General features: G+C 37.7%; 1 protein-coding gene across 1 annotated transcript; it reads right to left on the bottom strand.

Moving 5' to 3' along the window:
- Window positions 1-7531: 7531 nt before the first annotated feature.
- LOC136180986 (uncharacterized) lies at window positions 7532-17284 on the bottom strand. The gene is made up of 11 exons (XM_065960826.1): window positions 17281-17284; window positions 15871-17171; window positions 15482-15546; window positions 15053-15201; window positions 11876-12081; window positions 11706-11770; window positions 11265-11413; window positions 10767-11182; window positions 9791-9855; window positions 9539-9684; window positions 7532-9135 (listed from the first exon to the last, which is right to left on the bottom strand). The coding sequence occupies exons 1-11, from the start codon at window positions 17282-17284 to the stop codon at window positions 9032-9034; spliced, it is 2670 nt and encodes an 889-aa protein (XP_065816898.1). The 3' UTR covers window positions 7532-9031.
- Window positions 17285-17315: the final 31 nt, after the last annotated feature.

Raw genomic sequence — 17315 nt, 5'->3', positions numbered from 1 at the left:
TTTAAATGAGAGTGATACTGTTGAAGTGTGTTGAAGACAGAAACACAATAAATTCATCTTGTACTCAACTCATCAAAGGAAGTAGACAAAAATGAACACATCTAATTTTAGACACAAAGTCCTGGTATGCTAACTGTTTCGGCATGCTGTCATACTATCCATGACGTGAAAGATGACAAAAGGAAAACACTGTAGTGTAGAGATTATGCAGTCCTACTATATAAAGAGATAGACAATTAGCAAGCTAGATAACAGATTAATGGTGGCCTAGCTTGAAAAAATGTATATATTAAGATATAATATAATTGTTAAATGTTTTAGATGTTATATTACTATTGATTGTTTTGTGCCAATAAAGCATCTGCAGCTTCTAATGCAGTTATGCCAGATAACTAACGGCCAAAACCATTTCAGACTAAGAATGTGGACACTTGTGTGAAATGGATTAAGTAATTATAGTTCACTATAAACTCAGAGAGGCAGAAAGAGTTGACAAAGCAACAATAGGGATGTAAAGATTAATCGTAAAATCGTGATAAATCGATTCGAAGGTGTCGAGATTCACATCGGTGCTCTGAAAAATCACATCACACGAGATTTTGAAATTGAGGACGCACCACCGTCTTTTAAATCGGAGGTGTGGAAGCATTTTGGCTTCCCTGAGACAGACAATGAAAGAGATGAGAAGATAACAGACAAGACAAAAACTGTGTGCAAATATTACAAGAAGACAGGGAACTACACAAATAGCACAACCAACATGATGCAGCATTTAATCAACACCACAACGAGAAGCTCCAATCACCTCCCCTTGTTGGGAGAAAAAAACCATTAAAAAGCAAGTGGATTTGCAGCCCCTTAAGGAATCTTTTTCAGTCACAATAATTGTCTACAGTCTCATTTTGTTAACTAAATCGTGAGAGAATCGTATCACGAGTTGAGTGAATCGTTACATCCCTAGCTTGTTAAAATCCACATACAAAAGACAATATTATTTTCTATGTTGTCTCTGTTAAATATAGACTTTATCTGAGGAGTCAAAGGTTGAATACATAGCATGAATAAAGGTCTCCACATTCTGACCTCTGGCTGAGGTATTTGAACAAAGACAATTCTTACAGCTTCTATTATTTCATTGTTGCAACCATGTGTCTGAATAATCTTGGATTGCCAGCCTCTTTTGTCATGTGTGAGCACAAAATGCATGCCTTCCATTATTTTTAACTAATCCTCACTAAGAATACACCTTGTCAAGGAAACACCTGCGTCAGTTACACAGAGGTGAATGCCCTTTGCTGGAACAACAGACTAGGAGAGATGTTATAAGAGTCTTTTTTTGGCGTGTTTTTACAGTGAGGACATTTTTTGCCGAAGGACTAATAGCGTCATGTTTAAGGGTGTGCACAATACAAATAGAATCGCAGCATGTTTCTATTCTGTAATAAAACTTCTCCAAGCTACATAAAGGATATTTTATTAGTAAATAATATTGGCTTTTTGAGAAAGTAGGTTATTTCTTGCCCTTTCAACTGGTAGCTTCACAAAGTAATATGAACTGAAGATGCTCTAAATTGTTCTTAAGCTTACAACCAAATTTCTAAATCTTTATCTGTAATGACTAATCAGGATGCATAGATTGATTTAACCTAAGTGGACTTTTAGTGACACTTGTATGAATACAAATACAAAGACGGAAACACGCTGCAAATGATAGAATTAGCTTCAAAAAGCTGAAACGACTGCATAAGCAACGTTGAGTGGAAAATACGAGAAAACCAAGGAAAGAACATTGCTATGTTTCTGACTTTGCAGCCTTTTTTTCCAAATGAAAAATTGTTCAAGTTACAGTTGGATTGTTCCTGCCTGTCAAGTTGCTTTTAGAGCCATACAAATTATAACCAAATCCACCAACAGAGAACCAACAAACCCACTCTTCATCAAACTGAATACACTGAAATTCTTTAAAACCATCCAAATCATGTATAGAGTAAAACATCACCCGCTACCAAAAAGTGTCCAGAAGTTTTTTCTCCAGCAGAGGGAAAGTAAACACCATCTCAGAGGGAAACTCATTTGTATCACAATAAAGGGGGTTCATTTATGGAACAGCTGTAGTGAAGAAAATCATTTAGGAAAGTTCAAACACATTTTCAAGATTAACATTTTATGTTAAGGTTTGCTCCAAAAATATTGGCTGTTGTTTAATCTTTCCCTTTTTACCCTTATTAAATAAATTAAACTATTTCTAGAGAAGTACTTGAAATGAGACCAAAATAACTAAAACCAAAAATCTCTGCTTCCTGCATTTTAGCAGAAGACAACCCTTTTTTAAAAAGTTTTTGAAATAAACTGGTTGATTGTTGTAAGAACTTTTTTTTTGTGTAAATCTATACACAAAGACTTTCTTCACATTTAGTTCGTCTGCTGTGACTCATTTTTCAGAAGTTTCTGTTGAGATAAGATGCACTGTAATGAGCAGCTCAGCAGACATGGGTGGGGGCTGTCGACTGATACAGAAAAATGACAGGAATGACAGGAAGAAATACTACACGTTCAACCTGCAGAACAACACCCATTCCTCCCCCCTAACCAAACCCCATCCCTTGCTCAATGGGGTGATAACAGCAAGTTTGATATATTCCAATTCTGGTTTATCCCTTTATTACCAGTTCTCATTGGAGTCCAATCCTTTCTGTTCACAGACAGTCTCTACAAGAATATAAAACATTGGCTCTCTATTGCATTGTGCTGGCACATAAGGGGACTTATACAAATATGTACTGGAAAGACATTGAGCCTCATTCATCAATTTCTTCTTAAGATTTTGTGTTAGATTTGAATGTTCCTAAGAAATACCCAGTCAGATTCATGAGGTGTTCTTGAACTGAAGTTTGCACTACTGTTCTTCAATTGAGGAATGCAATGTCCTTGTAAACTTTGAGTTCACGCACGTGTTTTCGCACGTGTACACACACACACACACACACACGCACACGCACACGCACACACGCAGACACGCAGACACGCAGACACACACACGCAGAAGTCACACTGGATGGAAAAGCGAAGTCATGCTACGTCAGGAATGCCAGAATTGGAATTTTCATTCGATTGAGCACTGGAACACAACCACAGCTATCACTTTTAACGCTGTCATCCAATACTACGTACATCACACTGTCACCAGAAAAGGACCCACACCAGATGAAGTAAGCAAAGTGAAATTTTTGGGATAAAACAATTGGAAACAGGAGAGACAATGGCCATACCTCACATTTGTTCATAATGACAGCATCCTACATTTATTTAAAACTAATTTGTCTTTTTAATATCCTGTTGTGCAGTTCTGTTATCGATTTTGTTAAGTGTTTGATTAAAGGGGCTAAGTTTATATTCATAATTAAAGAGGACATATACCCCTTTTCTACCTTTTCAAACAGTCCCCTGTCGTCTAAATGAAACATCTGTTCTGTGTTTTGGTCAAAATATAACATGAATCAAGCACCAGAGTAGGTTTGTGACCCTGTATAAACTAGCTCTCTCAGAACGCTCCGTTTTGGTGTGTGTGTCTCTTTAAATGCAATGAGCTTCTTCTCATTCCGCCCCTCTCTTCCGCAGGGTGTGCCGACGAATTCAGCTTTGAGCTTCAATGACAACTCGTCATCTTGCCCCCTGGGAGACAACACAGGAGGTGAGCTTGTTTTTTTTTGGTTTTTTTTACCAGAATCCAGTGGAGGGAAGTGAGGACAGGAGGGATGTGATGTAGTCTGTCGGAAAATGTATTCCATCTAGCCTGCACATATCGGAATCCACCGGGAGGAGCTGGACAACGTTTCTGGGGATAGGGAAGTCTGGGTTGACTTATTGCGCTTGCTGCCACTGCGACCCGACCTTGGATAAGCGGAAGAAAATGGATGGATGGATGGACGGACATCAACAAAAGGAATCGATGCAGTTCACAATTTGTCAGTGATTAAAATACAAAGAGACATTTGCACCGGTGTTTCCAGAAAATTGAGGACGACCTTGAGTCATTTAGTTTGGGCTGAGTGAGAGACACTATGATGACATCATCTGAATCAATTAATCGACACATAAATTTATACATACAATTTCTCAATACAGCATTAAATGTGAAGACATTATTTATAACAAACCTTTGACTTGCACTCAACCATCTAGGTGATTTGAGAAATATTCTAAATGCATCATTATATGCCGCCTGTAACGGTCTCATTTTAGCTTTACAGTAATGCACCACAAGTGAGCAGTATACAGCGGATTACAGTAAGCTTTAAAAAGCTTCTGCGGGGACCTCTCTGTTATGGGATTTCTTAAATAACTAACCATGAATTATTCTATATATATATATTCTAACACCTATTGGTGTTCCCGTGTTGCTGGTTTGTCTTTCTGTTGCAGGTTCCGGTCAAGGCGGGGTCGTAATCAGGGGATGAGCTACACTTGGGCCCGGGGTAGTCCATATAGTCCTCCTCTCCAGACAGACTTCCACTCTCCTCTTGTTCTCACACCCTCTGTGAACATAGTGGCGCGGTTTCACAATTTTTTTATTATGTTGTAAATTAATTTGTTGTCACTGTTGGTATGCCTTGTCTTCGACTCTTTATGTTGCAGCCTAAGAGACCGGGTTGTAACAATTCTTATATTTAATATATTTTGTTAACATAAATAGGATGATCAAACAAGTTGACACCACCTCAATCACAAAATTGATATTCAGAAAAGAGAGCATCTAATTTCTTGTAAGGTCTCCCACAGGCGCAACTTTTCTCAGAAAGCTCTCATTGCATCAAACATGTCTGTGATCTAACAGTCAGTGTCTGAGGGGAGGGGGAGCTGGAGGGCATTCTGGGTGCCCAGTGGTGTGTGTGCTTAAGACCAGAGGGGCAGTTATGATAGAAAAAATATATTATCTTGAAGGCTGAACATGACTGTACAGGCTTTGAATTTGACATCTGTGCTGTAGTATGTATACAATGGTATAATAACATTTTTAAAAATAACACAACAACTCATGTAGACAAGACTATTTTATTTGAAAACAAAAAATTATTTCATTTCAGCTGGCCAATTTATGTATCTTATTTTATTTTTAATAGATGAACTACACAATAAAGCGAGGTAATGCATGTTGTGTGACTTGAACTAAACAAATATTAAAGTTATTTGACAGCAGTGCTTCAAATATATAGAGCTATTTCGAGAGCGCGAGCGAGAGATAGATAGACGGACTGAATCGGTTTTCTTGGAAAAAAGGGATAACATGAAAGTGCAACAAACAAAAAGGCTCCAAATTAAAACAAGCAACATCAGGAGAATGATTCTCAAAGACTTTATTGTAGAGGCTTAAAGGTTTTAAAGAAAAAAGCCTACATGTTTTGAACACTGCAGTAGATTGAGATTGCATGATTTGTCACATTACATGATTGAACTCTTTTTTTATGCCATTTGTTTAATTCTTCTTCTCTGTCTGCTTGAAACACCCTACATAATCCTCTCAGTCACCATCAAAGTACCGGAATTTAAGTCAACTGAACACTGGATCAGGTTTGCCAACATTTAGCAGTGACAAGCTTGTATTATCAGCAGACCTTTAACATTTTAACTGGAGATTGATGATCCATCTACGAGTCTTCAACAATCAAAGTTTATTTATTTTATTTTCTATGAGGTGAGCGATTATTCAGCAGATTAATGAGGTTAGACGAGCAAGGTTTTAGTACATTTATGACGCACATAAATGGAACAGCCTATTACAATCTGCTACTTATATTTCATATTTTCTGCCACTCTCTCATCCTCAGCACCATGCACTAATCCCAGATGCTGCTGCTGCTCCTGCTGCATGCCTCTCCAAGGCCATATTACATCCCCCTCCTGCAGTTCTCCAACTCAGCACTGTAAGAAAAAAGTTACATATTACAAGGTTTTAAAGCATTAATACGTTTTGTGAAATAAACCTTTGAGAATACAAAAAAAATAATAGTAACTTTATTTACCAAAGCACCATGATAAAAGAGAATCGCAATAATCCAACCTGGAGGTAAAAAATGCATGGACTAGATTTCTGCATCATTTTGCGACAGGATATGCCTGATTTTAGAGATATTACGAAGGTGACAAGAGGCTGTCTTGAAGTTGGTTTTATGTGATAGTTCAAGCACATAGCTTGATCAAATAGAACTCCTAGATTCCTAGCAGGGGTGCTAGATGTTATATCATTAGATAAAGTCTCTGAGGGTTTTAGGGCCAAGCACAATAACTTCAGTCTTGTCTGAGTTAAGTAGCAAAACATTTCCGGTCATCCAGGTCCTAATGTCCTTAAGGCACGTTTCTATTGTACATTCTTGTATAGCTTAGTATAATCTGCATTACAACGAAAATGTATGGAGAGTTTCCACATAATATTACACAGGAAGCATATATAATGTAAAGAGAATTGGTCCAAGCACTGAGCCTTGTGGCACTCCATGGTTGACTTTGGTGTGCACAGAGGACCTGTCATTAACATGTACAAACTGAACTCGATCTGATAAATAGGATTTAAACCTGTCTTTGTTGCTGGTGCAACAAGAACTCAACAGTAAAAGAACCAATACAACAACAGAAAACTCAACCAACAAAATAAACCAAAACACCATGAAAACAATCCAAAGAACCCAGGCAAGACAAGATCCCAACCAACATAACAAACCCAAACACCATAAGAAACATTGAAAGAACCCAGGCTAAGCAAGATCCCAACAAACATAATAAACCCAAATACCATAAAAACCATCCTAAGAACCCAGACAATGCAAGAAACCAACCAACATGAATTAAGACCAGAGGTGCCAAATATGTAAGATGATGAAAGCAAACATAAACAATAAAAACTGATAAAAGCAGCAGTAAAAAGGTAAAATCCATAAAGTAATAATTGCACCAACAATAGGTAGAAAAATCAAGAAAGCTTAAAGCAGTTAAATTAAGCAAGTAATTGTAAATCATGATAGAAGCAATAAAAGGAAATACAAACGGTAAACAGCCCAAAAGCCAGGAAAAAAGTTTAACAGCATACTGAATCACAGACAGCTGACTCTGACTGTAGGTTACGTTGGTGCAGTATCAGTGTGTAGCTAACAGAGGAGGAGGGGGAGACTCTATGCTAGCTATGACTGCTCTATGGCCACATCCTGGTCGCTCCCACCAGTGGCACACAGGATGTGGTCAGTGAACACCACTTACGCTGGCGGCTGCATTAATATGCTTCCACAAACACCAGATGCTTTAAACCCCCACCCCTGCACCATCGAAACATTTTTTTTTTACCATTCCTATTAATACCTGACCTTCAGAGCAGACTTTTCCCCCCACAAACCCCACAGCCTGCTTTACTCCTGCAATAGCGCAACATACTGATGGAAGTAAACCTGAAACTAAGCTTTAAAGAGATCTGAATTGCAAATGATCAACAATATAAATGTCACACTCGAATAAAAGACCCCCCCCCCCAAAAAAAAAAAAAGTATATAACTAATGTTTTATTTCGAATCATGGTACATATTCCAAAACTACAACATAATGCTGTTGCGGCTCTGTTAAAAAAATGGATCTACAAATCTGCAGCTGTAAATTTAAATCATTTTATACATATTTCATATTTCTCATTTACACAATAATAATAACACAAAACTAACCTTTATAATACAAAGGTAAAGGGTTTTACATTGTTGAGGCACGATAAAAAAGACACTTAGGAATGTAATGAAGTAAATCAAATGAGACAACTGAAAATAATACATACATGAAATTGAATTGAGCAAAAGATTAAAACACCCCAGATAAAAACAGTTCTAAGAAACCAGTTATAAAACAGAAAAGACATGTTTGAAATAAAAGTGGTTTAAAAGGTTGTCACTGATCCTTCAACAGGAAGTTCATGCCATGATTTGGTCTTGTTTAGTTATGTATATTGTATATATTTTTAGTGTTTAGATTTTTTATTTTGTCTCATTCATCCCTGGTGTAGCTTGTTTCCCTTGTTTGTTTCTTAATTTTAATCTTAACTAGTTACGTCTTAAGTGTGTCCTGTTTTATTTTGTAATTTCTTATCCTTGTGTTTCTCTATGTCACAGTTTGAATTTTTCTGTTGATAATCCTACATTTAGTTTTCAGTGTTTACACTGCATTTGAGTGCACCACTGTTTTTTGGGGGGAATTCAATACATGACAGTTCAGACTAGATGGGTCACCTATTTTGATATACAAAATGGGAATAAAACCATTAAGTGCTTTAAACATAATCAGTATAATTTCTTAAACTGACTGGAAACAATGACAGGAGGTTTAAACATGGTTACATTATCTTCTAGTTTTATAGATGCCGTGCAGTGATGTGTCACATGAGTTACAGTTCGTTCCTAGCAACAGAAAACAGTTGATTTGCAATTTGTCCTCCAATAACATTTTGCAATCAAATTAATAAATGCATAGATGACATACCTTAAACCATGCAAGACCTGTGATTACCTCATTTGTGTAGTAAATTTGCAAATGGGTTGATCTTTTTACATCTTAAGTATTACATATTAAAGGCAGGGTTGCTTATTTTCTCCAGATACACTTTTTAATATTTTGGTTGAAATTGTCTTTAGGTCCTCTCCCTGCTCATTCTCTACCCAATGGGCCCACACTCAAAAGCATGAGCTGAGGTCTGCTTTATTAGCATCGCACTCGTGTATGGAAGTGAGGGGCGTGGCTTTTGAGGGAGCACAGAGGGGAGGGGGTGGGTGCAGACGGGGCTCTGAGGGAATGCTACTTTCAAAATCATGCTAGTTTTTGAAAATTACCAACCCTGCCTTTAAAAGTGAAGAACAATAATTTGTGTGAAGTTGTAACTGTGCATCTTACTACACTGGTCGTACATGAAAATACATTTTGAATTTATTTGAACATTATTTCTCCACACTATATGCTTGATACAACTTCAAAAGCCATTCATGCAGTGAGCGATAGTCTCATGATTCAGCTAGAATACTGTTAGCATATGTCCCACAGCTAGAAGTGAAAAGGAAAAAAGAATGGCCACGGTGACCCCCTGAGGGCGCGGAGGGCTGTCTGATGTTGATGAATCTGAAATGTAAGCAATGCAAATGAAGAAGCAAGTTAAATAATCTTTGCTAAAAATATAAGGAAAAAAAATCAGGTGTGAATAATTAAGATAATCCATGAAGCATTGTTTTTTTGTTACTTTTTTAAAATTAATAACTGTGTTTCATGTAGTGTACTCTTCTAATTTATAATAAATATTGCCACAAAATCATAACCCAACATTAATTTCAGCAAAATTATTAACATTACTTAAAGGCAGGGTTGATAATTTACTCCAGATCCACTTTGGAGAGCGGGGTGGGTGCAGATACAGCACTGAGGGAATGCTACTTTCAAAATCATGTTAGTTTTTTGAAAATTACCAACCCTGCCTCTAAGCCAGTTTGTACTCTATTAAGATCAAAATGAGTTACTCGCAACTTACATGCAATAACACTGCCAGGTATAATGTTGAGGGAGGTGGTGTTGCTGGTTAGTTCAGTGCTGAGTTTTGCAGTTGCGCTGCTTGCTGAAGGAACTGAGGATTTATTTTTGTAGACAAGAGTCATGTCAACAACCACGGATCCTCTCCTGCAATGACAAGGAGAAATCAAACTCTTAATATAGGAAGTGATCAGTATTAGTTAATATCAAAGTGAAAAAAGTAGACTGCATAGTAAATAAGTTTTATTCTTACGTGAACATGTTAACAATTGAGCGACTGAAAGTTGACGAATAAACTTTCCGACAAATCATGTTGACCTAAAGGAGAGGTAAGCTGTTAATTATATAATGATAGTTTTTAGCAGCAGTAATACAAAAAGACTCATCTGTGTTTCATAAACATGAGCCAAAAATTATATTAAGTCTTTGTATTTTTTTTCCTAAAATAACTTTGTCATCATTGGATTGTACAAAAAAAGGTATGGTAAAGTAGCAGCTATTTATGAAGCATACAAATCAAAAAACCATACCCCTGCTTGTATGATGTTTTACTATTTTGATTCAATATAACTTTTTCCCCTCATAAAATCCAGATCATTTCTGTTTGAGGGACAAGGAAGAATTGGGTTGAAAACTAAGATTCTCTCCTCACCGCCTTCCTAATTGTTTTGGAAATATAGTTTTCTGCTTTTGTTGATTATTGTTCTTGACTTACGCTTTATTTCTTATGTGTTAAGATTTTAACATTTTTAGGGTAGATGAAGAAGAATCCTGATCACTATCACCTGGTGATTATTCTCTGATGACAATATGGTGAGTTAGTGCGTTATTTGAAAGTGGATTCCTAGGTTAAATAATGGAAACTTCTATGTATTTTCTGTGTACATGTATTTCAGCCCAGCAGATGGTGATACTAGGCTGTACGCATTTTGAGAATATGTAAATTAATAGATATAGCTGTTAGATTTCTTTATAGCTCAGAATTGAGTATATGAGCTTATAAGCAGAGGGGGCTTCCAGGTTGGCACTTAAGCATTAACCAGGTGTTTTTTGTTTAACAGTTGTAAGAAGAAATGTCTCACTCCTAATCTTTGAGATGCGATATGATATGATACACTTTATTGTCCCCTTGGGGAAATTTGTCTTGGACTCAAAGTGCTGCCAAACATTCAGCTACTCTAGATAATTATGGCCCCTTTGTCAAAAGATATACAAAACCATCTTTTTACCTGAGAGACCACTGTTGAAGATAGCGTTGTATACACTGTGGAGGACGAGTTTGATAGGTCTGATGTAAATGTTTGGTCTAGACTAAACTGAAGACCAAGTGTTCCCTCACTGGACGAGGGAGGATTCGTTGAAGCCATAGTAGTGGCTTCTGTAATGGAAGAAGTCATCATAGAAGGTGGATCTGTTGGAGGGGTGGTTGAAACAGTTGTAACACTAGGAGCAAGGGATTGAGTTTCAGTTGAAGCCGCAGAAGCTGCAGAAGCTGCAGTCATAGTTGGTGTTGCATTGGGAGTGGCAGAGGAGGCAGCTTTAGCTGAAGGAGTATTAGTTGAAGCCCCTGTAGTATTGAGGACGGACGTTCGATCAAGAGGCAATGTAGTAAGAGTTGTTGGAGCAGTTGTTGCTGTACTTGAGCCTGTAATAATAACAACATTTTTACAACAAAAATTGGTGATGTTGACCATTAGACAATTGTCTGACAATAAAAGCTGTCTTACTTGTTGCAACAATGGATGATAAGATGATATTGAGGGAGAAATTAGAGCTGGAAGCTGCAGTCTTCAAAGTCTCAGCAACAGAACTGGCATTTACTAGTGAGCTGACATTATTGAATATCACTTCAGCTTTGACCAAAATTGATCCTTGACTGTAACAGAAATATATAAATTTTTTAATTAGTTATTCAAATGTTGTAATCAATTTGGCTGATCATTAGAGGGAAAAAAAGACAAGATCAAAAGGCGAAGGAAGATGCAGAATAATGTGCAAATGAAGGACTATGGCCCATTGCAAACGGTAGTTAGTTTGAAAAACAAAACTTTAACTTTAACCTTTACCAGATAAAAAAATAAACATTTTTTTCAACAGTCTTTGAACATTTTTAGAGGTCAAAAAGTAAAACGGCAGTCTTCAAATACATATGAAACATAATCATCTACCTGAAATCAGTGATCACAGTTGTTTTGAAGAGCGCTCCATATTTAGATGAATAAACTTGGTTGAGCTGTAGAAATATTAATGAGACTGATTGCAAGAGTAACAGGAAAAAAACATTTTTTAGAATGAAAAAACTTGTGGATGTGCGTGTTTATATAAACATAAGACTTACAGCTGTGGAAACTGTGTTCTCCAGTTCCTTGAACTCTGAGGAGGATTTGTTTGCTAGCTGTTCTGTAAAATTCTGCAACAATTTAAATTCCAGCATGACTTTTTGCTCAGATGTTGGGGCAGCTGTTTTAGTCATTTCCAAGGCAGCAGTTGTTGCTTCTGTTGGTGCTGCTGAAGTTCCAGCAGTTGGAGAAGGTGATAGAGGATCTGAGGAAGTAAATGGTGATAAGCTCTCACTGACAGGTGGTGTTGCATTCACTGCTGTAAAGGTTACTGTAAAGGTTGCCTGACTGATTGCAAAGTGATCTTGACTGAATGTACAGTTTTATTAATGATACATTCTTGTGTTACACTTGTGCCGAGAGGTGGAAAGATTACACGTGGTGAAGAGGTTTGATCAGAAGTTGATGTATCATTGACATGCAGTGATGTCATTAGTTGCAGTGAAGTTTTGTTGATAGTTAGCAAGGGCTCAGGTGCCAAAGCTGTACTACCTTGTGATGATGTTGCACTTTCTAAACCAATGTTGATCAATTGCACAAGTTATGTTCCTGGTTATGGACTTCAGTCAAACTTTGATAAACTTGCATGTAGCCGTGATCAATTTGGACTGACTGATAGCAAGTTTGTGTTAAGTAGTCCATAAATTGAAGAGGTGGCAGATGAGGTTTGAGTTGCTGTAGGTGAAGTTTTTGTCTCTACTGATATAGTTGTGTTGACCAACTCTAAAGTTGGAACTAATTGTGTTGGAGATGACTTTGCAAATGTTCCAGCTGTATTGACCAATGGTAAAACTACACTTGCTGAAGAGGTTTTATCTAAAGTTGATGTACAGTATCATTGACTTGCAGTGAGGTCCTCGGTTTCAGAAGTTGTACAGGAAGGTCTCCTTTACTGTTGTTGAAGTTGTGCTGCCTTGTAAAGTTGTCGTTGCTGATTTCAAATTTATTCTGATAGGTGAAATATCTGATGATGCTGATGCTTGACTTGGATCAAGTGGTGGTGAAATTGTAAGCAATGGTGATATAGCTGAATGACGTTTGTGTTTTTTGATGTTCGACTTGCAGTGATGGGAGTTAAAGTTGATAGAATATTTTCTGGGGAGAAAGATTTAGTTAGGTTTTTAAGTTGTCAACTGTTTCATTAACTCTGTTATACCACTTGTGTTTAACACAAGTTACCTGTGATATTCAACTTTAATACTGGTAGAGGCAAGTGGCAAAAAGGTTGATCTGCAGTAGATGTATAATTGGCTAACAGTGATGGGGTGGCTGTAGCTCAGCTGGTAGAGTTGTCGTCTCTCAACTGGAAGGTCAAGGGTTCAATCCCTAGATTCCTCAGCAACATGTATGATATGTCCTTGTTCAAGACACTTAACCCAGAATTGCTCCCGCTGCTTCATTCGCAGTGAATTAATGCGTATGAATTAGGGGTGTGAATGGTTACACAAAAATTGGAAACAGTTACACAACATCATTTTTTTCGTGTACACGGTTAACCGTTTTTTTTTTTTTTTATTAATCAAGAAGAAAAAAAAAGTGGACCGCAATCGCGCTATACAACCAATGGAGGGTGTGGCCGCTTTTCAGAAATAAGTCTCCCCTGTGCGCCCTGACCACGGTTGGAACGCGAAGCAAGAAGGTTAACACTCTGCTTAGTAATATGCTTAAATTCAGCGGGTTGTCTTGTCTGATCTGAGGTCGTAGTCGAATGGGCCTGACCATCGGGACTGCGCAAGCCTGAGAGAGGCTCACGGACTTACGTTCAACCGGTTACCGCCGCTGCGAAAGGGCGACATGGAAAGCCAGAACCCGATCAGAGATGATTGAATGCGTGTCTCTAAAACATTTTAAAATTATTTATTTATTTATTTTTTTTAAACGGTTTTCGTTTACTGATTTTTCCTAAACGGTTATGATTTACTAACTGGGTACACATGCACACCCTTAGTATGAATGGGATTAGTTACTTCTGATGGTCTCACTACATAGCAACCACTGCCATCAGTGTGTGACTGTGTGTGGTGTGAGTGGGTAGGTGTAGGTGTGTGGGTTAAAGCGCTTTGAGTAGTTAGAAGACTAGAAAAACACTATACAAGCTCATGTCCATTTACCATTGACCATTTGATGTGATCAGTTTCACTGACATTTGAAAATGTCTTGGCAAGTTGTTCTACCTAGTTTAGGGCTTGAAGTTGCTGTTTCAATACTTGTGCTGAAAGGTGAAATATGCTCATGACTTGCAGAGATGGGAGGGTCAGGGTTAATTTGCGACTGGAAGAGTTGTTTTGACTGACCCTAATATTGTTGCTCCTGGTGTTACAGTTGTGATGACTGCTGGAAAAGTTGCACTTTGTGAAAAAGTCTGACCTACTCTAAATATAATATTCACAAATTTTGATGTCATAAGTTGCACTAAAGTTATTTAAATGGATGGAGATGCCCATGACTGCTGAAAAGTAGAACTGCCTTGTTATGAAGTTGTTTTTGCTCTTCCTAAATTTGTGCTGATAGATTGCAAATATGATGTTGCTGGTGAAGGACTCAGATGAAATGGTGGTGAAATTGTCACACACAGCTGGTGATGTCTTAATGCCTGGAAGCAATACCATAAAAGTGGTGATCGACTTGAAAAAGTTTGAGGTGAAGTTTTGTTCATGGTGGAGCTTGAGCTCCTATTAACTGGTATTAAGGAAGTTTAGAAGTCAGGTCAAGTTTGAGTTTTTGATGATGATGTTGTACTGCCTTGTGATGAAGTTGTTGCTGTTTCTGAACTTCTGCTGATAGATGCAAAAAAAAGCTTGCTGGTGCAGGACTTGATTGAAATGGTGGTGAAATTGTCACAACTGGTGATGTTCTGCAGTTGTTGCTGGTAAAGAGTAGTTTTTTGTTCGAAAACTTTCAGAGCTAAGGTCAGAAATAGATGAATTGGCTCAAGACTGGTGGTGTGCTAACATTGAGATGTGATGAAGTCACATTTTGAAAAAATTACATGATAGATGTTCAAAATTAAACTTTGGCAGCCGTGTAAGTTGGTGCCACCACAGCTGCAAATTTGAAAGTTCAATTTTGAATCCTTGGGGTTTTATAAATGACATTCTAGATTTTTGCACAAGGAAGGCTGTAAATAAACTTTAAAGTTGTCAGTGAAAAAATATATCTTGGAAGTAAAGTCTTACTTGTTGCAACAATGGACGATGTGTTAATACTCAGGGAGAAATTAGAGCTGGAAGCAGCAGACACCAAAGCTTCAGCAACAGAACTGGCAGTTGGTAGTGAGCTGACATCATTGAATATCAACTCAGAATCTACAACAATGGATCCTTGACTGTAATGAAAACATAGTAAAAAGTGAATCACTAATTACAGTACAGTTTAATTACAAATGTTTTTTTTGTATTAATGCACTTCGTGATAAATAGTAAGAATTGTTTAAATGAAGACAAACAAAATAGAAATTCAAGAAAGGAATATCTGCGCTTTATCTTCAATGCTGACAGCATGCCTGCATTTGGACTACCACAAAATTATGATAACATTGTACATTTTGAGAGTTTATAAAAGGGAACATCAGAGTTTGCAATCATATCTGTAGCAACATGCTTTACCTGAAACCGTTGATCACAGTTCTGTTGAAGCTAGTTCCATATTTAGCTGAATATACTTGGTCGAGCTGTTAAAGGCACATTTGGGAAAAATATTGCAAAAAGGTCAGAGGAAATGCATTTCTTATTTTAAGTGTGAGTCTGTAAATTGTCTGATTATATTGTACGTGATATGATCTGTATTGTCCAAAATCCCTACCCAGTTGGATCCTAACCTAGGTTTCATTACCAATTGAATTGAAATATACCCTTAACATTTTTTTTGACTGTTAAAAGGACTGTTTTCATGAAGTTATTAGCTGTTAATAAATTTATCCCATGTTCAAAAAAAGTGCAACAGTATATAGTTTCACAAAAATTCTTCAAATGACAAAAGACTCCAAATTACTTACTGCTGTGGATACTTTGTTTTTCAATTCTTTGAACTCTGGTGAGGATTTATTTGCAAGCTGGGCTGTAAAGTTCTGCTGCAATTTGAATTGCAAGATAATTGTTGGTTCAGGTGGTGATGCAGTTTTAGTTGTTTCCAATGCAGTAGTTGTTGCAATTGATGGTGCTGGTGAAGTTCCACTTTGAAGAAGAGTTGACGGAACATTTGAGGTTAAAACTGGTGATGAGGAAGTTGGGAAGCCAGGTAAAGTTTGAGATGTTGGTGATGATGATACACTGACTGTTTCTGAACTTGTACTTCTTGATGGCAAATGAGACGTTCCAGGTGCTGCACTTGAATCAGGCTTTTGTGAACTTGTACTAAGTAGTGATGAAGTTGGGTTGACTGCTGGTGAGCTTGTTTTCTGTGCTGCTTGATTTGTAGTGAGTGGAGTGGAAGTTTGAGTAGCTACTGATGAGGATACACTGACTGGTGCCGAGGTTGTCTTGACTGTCTCTAAAGTTGATGATATTGGTGTTGGGGATGACTTTACAAGTGTTGCAGTCGACGTTACAGGGGACGAGGTTACAAGTGGTGGAGAGGTTTGAAATACCGTTGATGTTTCACTGACTGTCTGTGATGTGGTCTGTTGCACTGAGGTGGTATCAAGGGATGTGGATGTCTCAGTTGAGGCTTCAAAAGTTGTACTGCCTTGTGACGAAGTTGTTGCTGTTTCTGAACTTGTACTTCTTGATGGCAAATGAGACGTTCCCGGTGCTGCACTTGAATCAGGCTTTTGTGAACTTGTACTAAATAGTGATGAAGTTGGGTTGACTGCTGGTGAGCTTGTTTTCTGTGCATCTTGATTTGTAGTGAGTGGAGTGGAAGTTTGAGTTTCTGATGATACACTGACTGGTGCCGAGGTTGTCTTGACTGTCTCTAAAGATGATGATATTGGTGTTGGGGATGACTTTACAAGTGTTGCAGTCAATTTTGGAGGGGACGAAGTTACAATTGGTGGAGAGGTTTGAAATACAGTTGATGTTTCACTGACTTTCAGTGTTGTGGTCTGTTGCACTGGAGTGGTATCAAGGGGTGTGGATGTCTCAGTTGAGGATGCAAAAGTTGTACTTCCTTGTGATGAAGTTGTTGCTGTTTCTGAACTTGTACTTCTTGATGGCAAATGAGACGTTCCAGTTGTTGTTCTTGAACCAAGCTTTGGTGAACTCGTATGTAGTTGCGATGAAGTCACAATTAGAGGTATTGAAGTGGTAGGAGTTGAAGATGGAATTGTCGTGGCAGCTTGAGTTGGTGCCAACACAGCTGTAAAGTTGACATGTTAAATTGTATTCAATGTTGATGCAGGGATAACTCAAACAACATAATCTGTTAAAAAAGATGTAAACATTGGTTGACACGCTCAATAAAGAACGCATGTAAACCAACTTACACTGAAGCCTGGTAATA

Source organism: Labrus bergylta, chromosome 1, assembly GCF_963930695.1.
Source record: "Labrus bergylta chromosome 1, fLabBer1.1, whole genome shotgun sequence".
NCBI lineage: Eukaryota > Metazoa > Chordata > Actinopteri > Labriformes > Labridae > Labrus > Labrus bergylta.
This window is presented reverse-complemented; position numbering and strand designations above follow the sequence as displayed.

Excerpts from the sequence above, each read along its gene's own strand:
- LOC136180986 (XM_065960826.1), bottom strand. Across the intron at positions 12,082-15,052 it reads ATCGTCCATTGTTGCAACAA|ATCCTCTATCACCTTCTCCA; the intron begins GTAAGACTTTAC and ends TTACTTCCTCAG. Across the intron at positions 9,685-9,790 it reads TCAATTGTTAACATGTTCAC|GAGAGGATCCGTGGTTGTTG; the intron begins GTAAGAATAAAA and ends TTGTCATTGCAG.